This window comes from Eubalaena glacialis, chromosome 4 (assembly GCF_028564815.1).
Source record: "Eubalaena glacialis isolate mEubGla1 chromosome 4, mEubGla1.1.hap2.+ XY, whole genome shotgun sequence".
Lineage (NCBI taxonomy): Eukaryota > Metazoa > Chordata > Mammalia > Artiodactyla > Balaenidae > Eubalaena > Eubalaena glacialis.
Genome location: NC_083719.1, coordinates 167,877,339 through 167,891,526, shown reverse-complemented (window position 1 = coordinate 167,891,526; position 14,188 = coordinate 167,877,339). Strand labels below are relative to the sequence as shown.

Here is a 14,188-nt window from a genome sequence, read left to right as displayed (position 1 = left end):
TACGACATTGTGAAAGTATTTCTGCAGGATTTCAGGGAAGCCCTGGGGCAGCTTTTCACAGTCCTGCATCACAGAACCCATTTGTAGTTTGTTTGTATCTCCACAGGGATGAAGATATGGATGGAGAATGGGAGGCTCCTCAGATTGCCAACCCTAAGTGTGAGTCGGCTCCTGGGTGTGGTGTCTGGCAGCGACCTATGATTGACAACCCTAATTATAAGGGCAAATGGAAGCCGCCCATGATTGACAATCCTAACTACCAGGTTTGTACCTCTCTGTGGTTTCATAGATCTCTTTGTGTTCAGATAGAAGTTTTGTCTGTAGTGAGGCTGCCAGGTTGATCCCCTGTATTCAACCTATTGAATTGAAAACAAAGTAAACTTCAAAATTGAGAGAGAACTTATATGTTAAGTGTTGAAAAGGTAAACCTAGAAACTGGAAAGAACTTTCATAATTGCTTTGTAACTTGTGTTTAAAAGCAAACAAAAAATGGAAAACTTGTGGTTTGGGCACCCTGCTGCCATGTGGATCCAACTTGGCAATCTCTGGTAGGGTGGATAGAGGATTATGATGGGAGTTGGTTCCCTGACCACAAGTCAGGGAACACAAGTCAGCTCATTGCTTGACCTCAGTATCTTCAACTATAAAAAGACTGTGAGGCTCAAATGAGATGGTAATACAGGTGGTGATATTTTAAAGCTTCAAGTTTACTATGGACATGTAACAACTCAGACCCTGGTCTCACTTCTGTTTCTGTTCTGGTCAAATTATTTAAAATCATTAATTTCTACTTTGTCACACTTCAAAATGTAAGGTGTAGGTCTGTATCTCTATGTATCCACTATGTATATACTTTTCTGTTTTTAAATGTACTTGTGCAATCAATAAGATAAGTTAAAAATTGCCCTTTAGCTGTTTTGTTGATGGCCATTTAGGTGAATTGCCATTTTTGCTTTTAGAGTCCTTGCTGCAGTAATTTTCCTTGTAAATGTCTGCGTATATGTGTTAACTATTTCTCTAGGTAGTTATCTGAGGTGAAATATCTGTTTGAAGATTGTGTACATTTTAAATCACCACTGAAGGAGTCTGTACTGACTTATGCTCCCACTCAGTTAGTTGATAAGAGTGGAGGCTGTTAGTTGATAAGAGTGGAGGCTGTTGGAATGTGCCAGGTAGAGCAAGGTGTTTGGATCAAGGTCATGGATTGAAATTGAAAGTAGTTGGAGTCCAGATGTCTTAGAGGCATCAGTAGCATTTATTGTTTTCTTCCTGTTACTTAAGTTTTACAAAGTCAGCACTTAACTCGCAGGTAATGCAGAATTCATCTTAATTCTTATTTAGGTTCACCATAAATTTGTGGTGATCATTATCTGAAATGATTTTTTAAAATATTTTTCTCTAGGGAATCTGGAAACCCCGGAAAATACCAAATCCAGATTTCTTTGAAGATCTGGAGCCTTTCAAGATGACTCCTTTTAGTGCTGTTGGTTTAGAACTGTGGTCTATGACCTCAGACATTTTTTTTGACAACTTTATTATTTCTGGTGATCGAAGAGTAGTTGACGATTGGGCCAATGATGGATGGGGTCTGAAGAAAGCTGCGGACGGGGCTGCTGAGGTTTGTGCTTGCTTGTTTCTTGTGCATTTATGTCTTTTATTACAGGTAACTAATTGCTTCTGTTGTGAAAAGCTGTCTTCTAAGATTTGTCTTTTCCCTTATTTGGGGATGTTGGGATAGAAAGTGTGACCTTTGTCTGCTAAAGACAAAATACTGGGACTTTGGACATGATTTCATTAGGCTAATATAATGGCTTTAGAGTCTGTATTTGTGGTACGTGTAGGGTTGTTTTTTTTTTTAATTGTGTTAAGATACATTTAACAGGGATTGACATATACACACTACTATGTATAAAATAGATATCTAATAAGAACCTACTGTATTGCACAGGGAACTCTATTCAATTCTATTCTGTAATGACCTATATGGGAATAGACTCTAAAAAGAGTGGATATATGTATAATTAACTCACTTTGTTGTACAGCAGAAACTAACACAACATTGTAAATCAACTATACTCCAATTAAAAAAAAATTTTTTTAAAGATATTTAACAAAATTTGCCATTAGGGTATATGTTAATGCACTCTTAAATACTGAATCTTGGTTTACCCAATAAATGGAATTTTCAAATAATTGGTCATAAGGCCAAGATGGGAATTGGAGAGACATTGAGATCAAGAAATTCTCCATTCACTGGTCCCTGAGGTTAAGGAAACCTTTGTAGGTGATTAAGAAGCCAGCTTTCACACCTAGGAAGGGGAAATCCCCTTGATGATAAAGAGAGCAGGAAAATTGAAGTTTTTCTCTTATTTCCTTTTTACATTGTGTGAACATCTAGGCTTGAATCCTCTGAAAAAGGTGCCTGAGTAGTGCCATGCGGTAATTGAACAGTGGGACAGTACAGCCTATATTTAGGTCAAAAGCCAAAACTTGAAATGAGTCCTGTCTTGTTTTTCAGCCAGGTGTAGTGGGGCAGATGATTGAGGCAGCCGAGGAGCGCCCATGGCTCTGGGTGGTCTACATTTTGACTGTAGCTCTGCCCGTATTTCTTGTCATCCTCTTCTGCTGTTCTGGAAAGGTATGAGTTGTTGTTGGTTTGTTTTTGTTTTGTTTTTTTATTTTGATTCACTCTTACATTGTTAAAAATATCTAAGATACGTTGCCTGAGGTTCTTCTTTGTAGCAGCTCAGTAGTGACTGGGCCACATTTGGTGTTGACTTCTGAAACCTTGTTCACTACTTTCAGTGGCCATTGATTGTGCCCAGATGGAAGTAGGATTGTTAGCCTCTCGGTTTCTAATAGTATTAGCCTACTGTATTACTCTCCTTCACATTTGGCAGAAGCTTTCTGAAAGAAAAGAAAAAAACAACTTAGAGATATAAAACCGAGCCATCTGGGCACAAACTAGCTTTTCCTTCTGGCATAGCTGTTTCTATTCATATTCTTTATAATTCAGTCTTTGATTTCTCATTATCCATTTCTCCCTCAGCATCCCTACCCTCCCTTCCCCCGCAAAACACATGTAGGGCTGATACAGCCTTATTCTTTAGCCTTTGTTATATGCAATCAAAAGAAAGATAATTTTGTTTAGGCCCTCTACTGCTACTAAATGAGGATTATGCTTCACCTTGCATTCAAGATGTTTTGTAACCTGATCCCCAATCTTCCTTTCCAGCCTTATCCCCCACCACTATTCTGCGTATCTGTACCTCAGTCACCTTTGACTAGTTAGACTTGCACATTGCTGCCTGACCCCTTTGCTTCTACTGTTCCTTCTACCTTGAACCATACACTGAAGAGGAAGCTCTCAAGCAGGAATTCCACCTTACTCATTTCTTTGTATCTACCCCAGCATATAGCCTTTGTACAGAACTTTGCTCATGGGCCTTCAGTAATTATATGGTAACGTAATACATAAAATGTGAACAAAACTGTCATGCTTTGGGGGAATATTTCAGAAACAGGCCAGTCCTGTGGAGTACAAGAAGACTGATGCTCTTCAACCAGATGTGAAGGAGGATGAAGAAGAAAAGGAAGAGGAAAAGGAAAAGGGAGATGAGGAGGAGGAAGGTGAAGAGAAACTTGGTAAGAAGTAGATCCCAAAATATCTGCTTTAAACCAACATCTTAAGACGTTTCAAACCCTTATAAGCAAGTTACTGTCAAGATTGTTTCAGACTCTAGAGGTGTGTTCTAATGCTGATTTTCTAGTTACCAAAAACAAGTATAAGATTTTGCTCAGTTGTTTTACTTTGTCTTCTGTCTTAGAAGAGAAGCAAAAAAGTGATGTTGAAGAAGATGGTGGCACTGTCAGTCAAGAGGAGGAAGATAGGAAACCTAAAGCAGAGGTAATAGAAAGGGGGAGAGTATATCTTAATGTTTTCAAGCAACTCAGTGAAGGTACATTTAAGTAGAGAGTATTTTCATAGGGTAATTTTCAATGGCTGTGGCAGTAAAAATTCCATTACAGCCAATTTTGTAAAAGTGGAATTCTTAGCACTAGAAAATTAAATTTTTAAATTTCAAATTACATCTGAATCTCAAAAGTATTTTCTGTGCTGAAAATGGTGTTCTGTAATAAACAGAAGGTAAGGAAAGACTAACAAAATGCTTTCTAAGATGGCAACTTCAGGTTATTATTTTAGAGTTCTGTCTCATCATCTACCTCTCCTCACTGTGCCCTTAAAAATATTTATTGGACAAATCACTGCATTCTAAAATTTTTGTCCCTCTTGCTGATGGAGTCATTCTTTCGTTCATTCAATAAACATTTGTGGAGTACCCATTGTGTGCCAGGCATTGTTAATGAACAAGACAGACAAAGATACGCTACCTCTGGGGAACTTAAATTCTAGTGGAAGGAAACAGACAGTAAGCAGTAGACGTTACAACGAAGTAAATGAACAGTATGTTAAAAAGCAATGGGCTATGAAAAATAAAAGTTGTACAGGAAAAGGTATTGGAAATGCTGGAGGCGGGGTGGGTTGTATGTAATGTTAAAGATGGTAGGTAGGCCTCAGTGGAGAGGTGACATTTGAGCAAAGACTTGAAAGAGATAAAGGACTTTGCCATGGAGATGTCCATGGGAAGAGCATTCCTGGCAGAGAGAACAGCAGGTACAAGGGCCTGAAGTGGTAGTCTAGATGGCCAGTACGGTCAGTAGATTAAGAGGGTGGAGAAGAGGAACATGGGGAAGGCTCCAGATTAGGTGAGGCCTCCTAGGCTGTTGTAGGGGCTTGGCTTTTCCTCCTAGTGAAATGGGCAGCCATTGCAGGCTTTGGGGCAAAGGAGTGATCAGATCTGATTACTCTGGCTGCTATGTTTTTCACAGACCAGGGAGAATCAAGGAGCCTAGTTAGGAGATTACTGTAATAATCCAGGCAAGATATGGTGGCTCAGAGCAGGGTGATAGGAGAGAAGGATGTGAGCTTCTGATCTGGATTTTCTGGTGGATTGGATATGAGGTATGAGGGAAAGAGAATAGTTCACACCTTTCTTACCAAGCTCCCTTTTCTAAGCACTGCTGTTTCATTCTGATCCTTTCTGGAAACTACCCAGTTTCCATTTACAGCTACCACTACTCTGCCCTTCTATTGATAAAGGTCAATGCTGTTTATATTTTCAGTGGATGTATTCTGTCTCAACTAGAATGCAGAGTTCTTTCAGGTAGGGACCAGACTATTTTTATATTCCCCAAACTTCCTCACACAATAAGTGTGTGTAGAGTAGAAAGAGCACTGGGCTTGTAGTCTTGAGTTTTATATGGGACTTAGCTTTGATAGCCTTTAGTCCTCATGAATCTTTGCTTTCTCAGCCTCAAAGTGGGACTAATGTGTCCACAGGCCAGTAGATTATTCAGGATTAAGCAGGATAACATGTGAAAGCCTGGTGTCTGGTCCTTTTTAAAGAAAATGCTTATAGGTTAGATTTAGACAACAAAGACTAATTCAATCCCACTTATACAATCCCACCACCTTTGAGCCAACATTGTTTTTGATGCATTTTCATCTAATCATTTTTCTTTTTCTGTTTTTCCTCAGATGGGTTATACTCAGCCTGGCCCATTTGAAAACTTGGTGAACTTTTACTTTTTTAAAAAATATGCTAATTATAGTGAATTTCTTGTTTTTTCAACCAACAGGAGGATGAAATTTTGAACAGATCACCAAGAAACAGAAAGCCGCGAAGAGAGTGAAACAATCTTAAGAACTTGATCTGTGATTTCCTCTCCCTGCCCTTCCCCTGCAAAGTGTGGGTCCTAGGAGAGGACCTGGCACATCTTAGGTTGAAACTCAGAAAACCTTCAGAGTCACCATCAACAGGTTCCAGTTGAACACTAGCCCGTGTAATTTTAAACATCTAGCAGTAAATAATTGCAGTTGTGACATAAAGGACCCTGTTTCTGTAGAAAGAAAGCATTTAACATAATGGTTGTGAAATGTAACATGAAGCAACTAACTTGTATTTTTTTGTTTTTAAACATCTTTGTTTTTTAAAATAGAGTGATAGAACTTTGTCAGTCTTTAAAAATCTTGGCTTAATTTAATATATTAATCTGTCCATGCAGAAATAACACCAACCTTTAAAAATGCTAGGGGGCTGAATTTGAAGTAACTGATTTTGTTTTTTAAGTTTGGTATTACAAAACATTCACGTGTCTTTGTCCCTTAAAATTGATAATCATGTTTAAAGTGCAGTCATTTGTGGTTATAATCTTGTTTTGCTTGCTTCCATTATTCAATTCCTCCTAAGGAAATTGAGGAGAGTGATTGGATGGAAGCCCAAATTTATATAAAGGTTCTGTTAAAATTGTATTAAAAATAGACATACAAAAAGAAAAAAATTTTTCACTTGATGTTGGTTAGGCCATTAAGTATGTGTGTTCTTTTGCCTTTGGAACAGTTCAGTTCCCAGACAGCTTTGCAGTTAGTGGAGGAGGTGGCATAATGTGGCGCTCGGGCATTCATTCGTCACACCCTGGGAGTGTCTGGGCTCCAGCCTTCTCAAGCAGGTGGCTTCTTAAGGAACGCTACCAGAGTAGATGCAGATGTTTTCATCACATCTTCCACTGTGTTGACACTGTTTTTACCTTCTCAATTTCCCCAAATTCCCAGCTTTCTCCTCTGCTATGCATTGTCTTCACAGCGCAGCTTGCAGTCCGTTGCTGAAAATGCTTATGAGCTCTGCATAGTGATAAGCTTTACTGTGATTATGTGTATGTTTCTTTTTCCTTTATTAAGCAGACCCACACCTTTCCAGGGTCAAAGTACACGATAGAATAGTGTCCTTCATCTTTACCATTTCTTTTACTCCGTGTAAAGACTTTAGAAGTCTAATCCAGAGGCGAGCCAATTCAGAATTGACTGTAATTGAACACAGGCTAAAAGTATTTATGGAGGAGTGACTTTTAGCATGAGTTTTCTGATTTTTGTAGCTGCTAAATCTTTTAAGTCTTTATTTGCAGTTCATGTAACAGTTCTGTCTTAGATTACATGATAAAGCAGTCCTGTTCACATTTTTTTTTAAGTATGTGGCTTGTAGAATTTTTAATAAATGATCTTAGGTTTGTTTTTTCATGTGGAATGCAGATGGGTGCTATCAGAGCCTCTCCCCCATCACTATAGTGTAATAACATCATTATTACACCACACTGAAATGTATTCAGAATTAGATTTTTTTTTAGCTTTATTGTTTCTTCAGAGGTGTTTCAAATGTACCGATGATACTGTTCCTTGCACTGAATATATAAACACTCCAGAGTGTTTATATTGGGGAGATATTGGGGAGGAAGTATATTCATAAAAGATGAAGGCTGTATCTGTTTATTTTGTTTATCTTCAGTTTTTTACTGGTTCACTTAAATTCTTATGAGGGTGGGATGCATTTTTCTTACTGTTGAGTGCTTTATCCTTCTCATCTGTTGTTCTGTGGTCACAGTGACCTTAGCTATGTAGCAGACTTTCCCAAATGTATTGAGTGCAAATAAACAGTTACTTAGCAAGACCTGAAAATATGTCTGCAGGTTTCTCCTTGAAGCAAGTGTGTGGGATCATTGCATTTCCAGAAATCTGCCTTCTTCACCCTCCATTGACATTACGGTTTCTTCCAGCTGAGCTGTGGAATAACAAGTGTAAATCAGTAGACTGTTCATTTGCCTTTCCAAGGGTAATTTAGCAACGTTTGTCCAAAAAAAGACAGACAAAACAAAAAGTCATTTCTTGGTTTTCTTTTCACTCTTTGTTGAAGGTGCAGCCTTCTGATTAGAAGTCTGACACATTAATGAATGACCAGCAGCAGTATTCAGCTCTTTAAAAGGCACTTACATTATGATTTTACATGCTGGTTATTTGTCCCATTGTTGTAAAATGCCCACTCCATCAGATGTGTTCCTCAGTTTCTCTCATCCATAAAATACTCTTCACTTTTCTCAAATTGTTGCGTTACTAAATGGTATTACATTAAAGCCCTGTGTTAAGCATCTGCTTTTGACTGACCTTCTTTCATAATAACCTTCAATTTGTGTGTTTTACTGGTTCAATATTGGGTTGATCTTCCTTTAATTGACTACTACATGAAATTTGCTAATATGCAGAAACTATTATGGACGGTGAAATAATTACTACGTCTCACCACGTGGATTTGAATATAATTCAAAGTAGGCTTTGCATCCTTTTCCTTCTGGATTGGGGTTCAGTAGTTTCAGTTCTATAATAGGTATAGCAGCTCAGAAAGGGAAGGGTAATTTGTAGATTATTCTTTGAGATTTATGGGAACCATTCGACTTTTAAACATTTATTAGAAAATAAATCTTTGTTCAGAATCAGACTCCATCTTTTATATATTCCTACATATTTCAGGGATATTTTTGAACATTAGGCCATAACTATTTTTTATGCAGTATTATTAGGCTTTTGAATTGCTTACTGAAGAGTACACAAAATGTACTGCTCCTAGTTACGATTATTTCCCATTAGAAAAGAAATTTATTTAATTCTGGTGTAAAATTTATGTTTGAAGAATGGTAAAAGCAAGACTATGTTATGGCGTTCATGAGCCCTAAGCACTTTTGCCTTGGTGGGCCACTTATTTTTTACTGCATTTGTATAAAAAGTACTATTTGAATAAGGACTCAATTTTTTCTTGATTTTAAAATAAAACATTTTCATTGGCCTAGTAATAAGTTACTGTACCAAAGTTTGAGCTGTTTATGGTGTCTCATTGTGAAGCCTTTTGGCACCTCCTGTTTAACTTTTTAGCAGTTAGGGTGCCAATACCTGTCTCTAGTTTCTCTTGGCCCAACAGAGACGGTCTGTAGTTTCATTGCTCCTGTTTTTTTCCCCTACAGTCTCCCACTCCCTTTGCGTACTAGGTATAATACTAGAGTGTAATTGTCTTTAGTTGTATTTTGTTGAGACTCAGTTTTACCTAACAGACCACCTTTTAAATGTAAAGCTTGCAGGCCAGGCTCCCTGTTTTTTTACTGAGGCATCATCCTTTGCAGTTCTACCCCCACCCCCAGAAAAGGAGCTAGACTCCTTCACATCCTCTTCTTCATGTCTGCTAGGGCTTTTGTTGTTGTAGTAATTGAACTTCTGAAATTTGTTCAAACTTTTATATAAGGGAAGATTATATAGTCTCGATGATTCAGAACAGCGCAAGAGGAAACCTTCCTTCACCTCACCCGTGTACAATTCTTACCAATTGTGAGGCTGAATGTGAGCCGTGAGGTCGAACGAAAACAGCTGACACTGAAAACCCGTGGATACTTTTTAGCTTATCAAAGCCACATTTAAGAGGCTACAGGAGGAATAAAGTGATGAAGCGCGATGGTGCCAGGCGAGCGTCTGGATCTGGCGGGTTACGCCGCGCCGACTGCCCGTCTTTCCGCGGCGGACCCGGAAGGGCCTGTCCGCGTGAGGCGGCGCTTAGAGCCGGCTCTCGTCGGTCACTTAACATGGGTGAGGAGGACTGAAGCCCGCCCACCTGCTTCCCTCCGCCTCACTTGAGAGTTCCTTTTAAACTGCGCACGGGAGCAGCCCTAGCGCGCCTCTTGCGTGCTAGGCCCCGCCCCTCGGGCGGCCCGCTCTTCCTTCTCTGATTGGCCGCAGTGCCTGTTCATCAGCTGTGACGCCGCTTTCGCCTGCCGGAGCCCCGCCCTTTTCCGAGAGCCCTGAAAACAATTTTAAGATGGCGGCGGCGGCGGCGGCGCGGAAAACAATGGGGCCGGGGCGGCGGGGACAGGCCGAGGCCTGAGGTGGGCAGCGAGCGACTGCCTGGGTTAGGCCGAGCGGGGCCAGAGGAAGACCCCCGCCGCGCGCGAGCCCGCTCCGCAGCTCGCGGGGCCATGGCGTGGCCGTGAGGCAGCCGGGCAGCCGGCGGGGAGCGGAGCCTGCCGTGCCAGCCAACCCCGAGAGGCCCGCCTCGGGCCCGGCCCGTGCAGCCCGCGGCCCATGGTGCTGCCCACCTGCCCCATGGCGGAGTTCGCGCTGCCGCGACACAGCGCGGTCATGGAGCGCCTCCGCCGGCGCATCGAGCTGTGCCGGCGCCACCACAGCACCTGCGAGGCCCGCTATGAGGCCGTATCGCCCGAGCGCCTGGAGCTCGAGCGCCAGCACACCTTCGCCCTCCACCAGCGCTGCATCCAGGCCAAGGCTAAGCGCGCCGGCAAGCACCGGCAGCCGCCCGCCCCGGCCCCAGCTCAGGCCCCGGCCCCGGCGCCCGCCCCGGCCCCCCGCCTTGACGCCGCCGATGGCCCAGAGCACGGCCTCCCGGTCGCGGTGAGTAGGGCTCGGGGAGCAGCCTCTTCCCGGGAGATGCTGCCCCTGACGCCGCCCAGGACCCTTTGAGACTTCCCCAGTGCCCGCACCTTCTCTGGTCTGGCTTGGGGGAGGCTAACATGGCAGGGATTGAGCGGTTGTCATCTGCGGGAAATGGCACTGTGGCGTTACTTTGGGAAAACATGACCCTAAGGACCTTACATTAAGGTCCCGGGTGGAAAGGCTGGCGAACTGTCGGTGAAAGGTTTTTCTTCCAGACTGGATTCCGAAATTTTGAGATCTTTATTTTGGAACAGACTGGCATTAAAGTTGCCTGTGATAGTGGCTTCATTTATTCTGCAGGTGTTCATTGGGTCCTTGCTCTTTGCAGGGTCAGGGCTTAAATATGGAAATAAAACGGCCTTTAGTTGACCAAACTGTTCTTCATGGAAAATCAAGAATCTTTGGAAATCTTAGTAAAGACATAGTACTGCTCATTGAGGTGTACAAAGGTATTCTTTATTTAGGCAACCCTGAAATTTGTGAATTTGTGATTCCAGCAATACTGTTGACAAAGCCAGTTTTCATTATAAGCCTGTTTAAAACCTCTGATGATATTAGAGTTTGTTGGTAAATTATTATGCCCTTTGGGTTCTCAGTAGATATTAGGGAAATTTGTTGGTTAGAGGTTTTGTGTCCTGAGACTGATTATAAGGTTCCTTGCTGTTGTTTTCTTGGTAATTTAAAGTTTAGAACAAATGTTACCAATTTAATTTCTGTGTGTTTTTAAATTCATGCCTTTGTTAAGGTCTCACCTGGGCTGTTGCAGTACTCTTCCCTAATTAGTCTCCAGGTGTTCAGTCTCTTTCACCCTTTAAATGCTAGGTCTGTCACAGCCCCTATGCTCTGGTTGAATTATTTTCCTTATTCTCTCCCACACTAGCTTGGGCTGCTGGACCTCTCATTGCTTATTGTTATCAAGTCTTATATAGTCAAGTCTTCTCATCCTCACTTTTCTTGTCTGTAAACCGAGGATGTGTTTGGTTTCCTGTAGGATTTTTATAAGACTCAAAAGAAATGAGTGTCGATGTGAAAAATATTTCATAAATGGAAAGGCTGCCTGCAGGACCCTCCCCCATCACCTTTCAGAATCCTGACATCCTTCAGGTCTATCTCATCTTCCACTTTAAAACCAGTTTCCACCCTACCCCACAGCAGTTAGAATCTCCTTTGTCAAAACATTTACGAAATGTATTGTCTATGCTATTTATTTTAAGCACATTGTCACATACTAGTTTAGGACATGTCTTGCAAACAGACTGTAAGCCCTGGGAGACAGGGAGGGGTGCAGCTCACAGTCAAAGGAAAGACTTTTAAGAGTTACGGGGGTGGGCTTCCCTGGTGACGCAGTGGTTAAGAATCCGCCTGCCAATGCAGGGGACACGGGTTGGAGCCCTGGTCCGGGAAGATCCCACATGCCGCGGAGCAACTAAGCCTGTGTGCCACAACTACTGAGCCTGAGCTCTAGAGCCTGCGAGCCACAACTACTGAGCCCATGTGCCACAACTACTGAAGCCTGTGCGCCTAGAGCCCGTGCTCCGCAACAAGAGAAGCCACCACAATGAGAAGCCCGCACACTGCAACTAGAGAAAGCCCACGCGCAGCAACAAGACCCAACACAGCCAAAAATTAATTAATTAATTAATTAATTATTTTTAAAAAAGAGTTGTGGGTGGTAATTCCGTGTAAGTAAATAGTGAAAGCTCATAAAAATCTCAATTTTACACACACATAGTTACCTTGAACACCCCCTAGAATGTATATTAGTAGTGATTCAATTTGTTTAAAGAGACTAAGCATTTAGATCCTCTATGATATTTTTAGTCCTAAACTACTAGAGAGAAATTGGACATGCTGTTTGAAGAGAAATTAATTCTGAGTGTGTTAGAACTTGAGTCTGGCCTGTCAGTCATTCTTTTGGGTGATTAGGTGTGCCATGTTATGTTGATGTCTTATCACATTAAACCTTGACCCATGGATTTCATGAGTTAAACTTTAGAATGGAATTGCTCTTCAGCCTCCTTACTAGGAAGAGGGACCCTTTTCACATCAGTCTCCAAGTGATTCTAGGTGAGCTCTTTGGCCTTGGAGTGGGGTTTTAGGAATGGAAGATCAGTGTCACTAAGAACACAGTGGCTTGTTCCGTTTTAGTGGCTCCTTCAGTTCAGAGAGGGGGAGAGTCCTTGCCTTGGTAGGATTTTGGCTTGGAGAGAGAGCACAGCTTTGCCAGAGAAATGGAGGGGAGAACGTGCCTATTAGTCATTGTTATTTTTGACAATTCTGTGTATGTATATGATCTAATTAATATTCCTTACATAAGGAATATTATTCCTATTTTTTTCCAAATGTCCTGTAGTAGTACTCTTAGGCAGTTGTTTCATAGCAAAGTTACCATCGGTAAACCATTTGTACAAGTGAAAAGGGATCAAGTCAAATTATAGTAGAGTACACCTTCTGCTTATGTTTTTCCCCTTCTTAGGATATTCCACCACAACAAAACCTTGACCACTATTTTCCTACTGTAGATACTGTTAGAGATGGATCAGAAACAGTGCTTCAGACTTTTTTCTACTCTAATTGTCAAGGAATTACCTCATTAGGTTTTCTTCATACTGTGTGTGCTCATTAAAAACCAAATAGTAGTTTTCTAATGACAGGATTGACTTTTTTTTAAAATTTATTTATTTAATTAATTTATTTTTGGCTGCGTTGGGTCGTCATTGCTGCATGGGGGCTTTCTCTAGTTGCGGCGAGTGGGGGCTACTCTTCATTGCGGTGCGCGGGCTTCTCGTTGCGGTGGCTTCTCTTGTTGCGGAGCACGGGTTCTAGGCATGCGGGCTTCAGTAGTTGTGACACGTGGGCTCAGTAGTTGTGGCACACAGGCTTAGTTGCTCCGCGGCATGTGGGATCTTCCTGGACCAGGGATCAAACCCATGTCCCCTGCATTGGCAGGCGGATTCTTAACCACTGTGCCACCAGGGAAGTCCTGATTGACTTCTTTGTATTAAGGATGCCAGATAATAGAGAATTATCCACTCACTTTATACATTCATTCTGTCATGAAAATAGTCTTCTACAATAGCTTGAACATTTTCTTTTAGTAAAATTTTTTTTTTTAGTATTTATTTATTTTGGCTGCACCGGGTCTTAGTTGCAGCACACGGGATCCTTGCCATGACATGTGGACTTCTTAGTTGCAGCATGCATGTGGGATCTAGTTCCCTGACCAGGGCTCGAACCCTGGCCCCCCTGAATTGGGAGCGCAGAGCCTCAGCCACTGGACCACCAGGGAAATCCCTCTTTTAGTAAAATGTTATAAAGGTTTATGCCACATCCCCTTATCCACCATTGTCACACTTTTGCTGCTTACTCCTTAAGTCATTGCGATAGTCTACCAAGAAATTTGACGGTTGCATGCCAACCATTCATGGAAGTTGCCTTTCCTGCTTAGTTTAGGCATGCAGTATTTCTCTCTCTCTGTCTCTCTTTTTTTTTTCTTTTTCTTTTTATCCTTTTAATAAGATCTTTCACAGGACAGAAAAATTTAATTTTGATAAAATCCAGTTTATAATCATTTATTTTATGAATTACGTTTTGGTGTTATGTTTAAGAACTCTTTTTATACATCTCTAGATTCAAAATGTTCATATTTTATCGAGGATTTTTTGCATTTAAGTTCATGAAAAATGTTAATCTGTAATTTCCTTCCTTTCTCTCTTCTTTCCTCTTTTTCTTTCTTCTCTCTCTTTTTAACTTTTATCTGTACATAACTACACAAATAGTACAAAGAACATCTGCATACCCTCCTCTTAG

At 41.4% G+C, this 14,188-nt stretch overlaps 2 protein-coding genes across 4 annotated transcripts in view; both read left to right on the top strand.

Annotated features, from left to right (window-relative positions):
* Positions 1-8,037, top strand: part of CANX (calnexin) — a 32,404-nt gene extending 24,367 nt beyond the window's left edge. For all 3 annotated transcript variants that reach the window (XM_061190063.1, XM_061190065.1, XM_061190064.1), the window contains 6 exons: positions 107-263; positions 1,403-1,618; positions 2,519-2,638; positions 3,519-3,645; positions 3,828-3,907; positions 5,701-8,037. In XM_061190063.1, the coding sequence (XP_061046046.1) occupies positions 107-263; positions 1,403-1,618; positions 2,519-2,638; positions 3,519-3,645; positions 3,828-3,907; positions 5,701-5,754 (754 nt within the window). In that variant the 3' untranslated portion in view covers positions 5,755-8,037. The remainder of the gene's footprint in view (positions 1-106; positions 264-1,402; positions 1,619-2,518; positions 2,639-3,518; positions 3,646-3,827; positions 3,908-5,700) is intronic.
* A 1,738-nt stretch (positions 8,038-9,775) lies between these two features.
* Positions 9,776-14,188, top strand: part of MAML1 (mastermind like transcriptional coactivator 1) — a 47,645-nt gene continuing 43,232 nt past the window's right edge. The window contains exon 1 of the mRNA XM_061190062.1: positions 9,776-10,336. Within this exon, the coding sequence (XP_061046045.1) occupies positions 10,010-10,336 (327 nt within the window). The 5' untranslated portion in view covers positions 9,776-10,009. The remainder of the gene's footprint in view (positions 10,337-14,188) is intronic.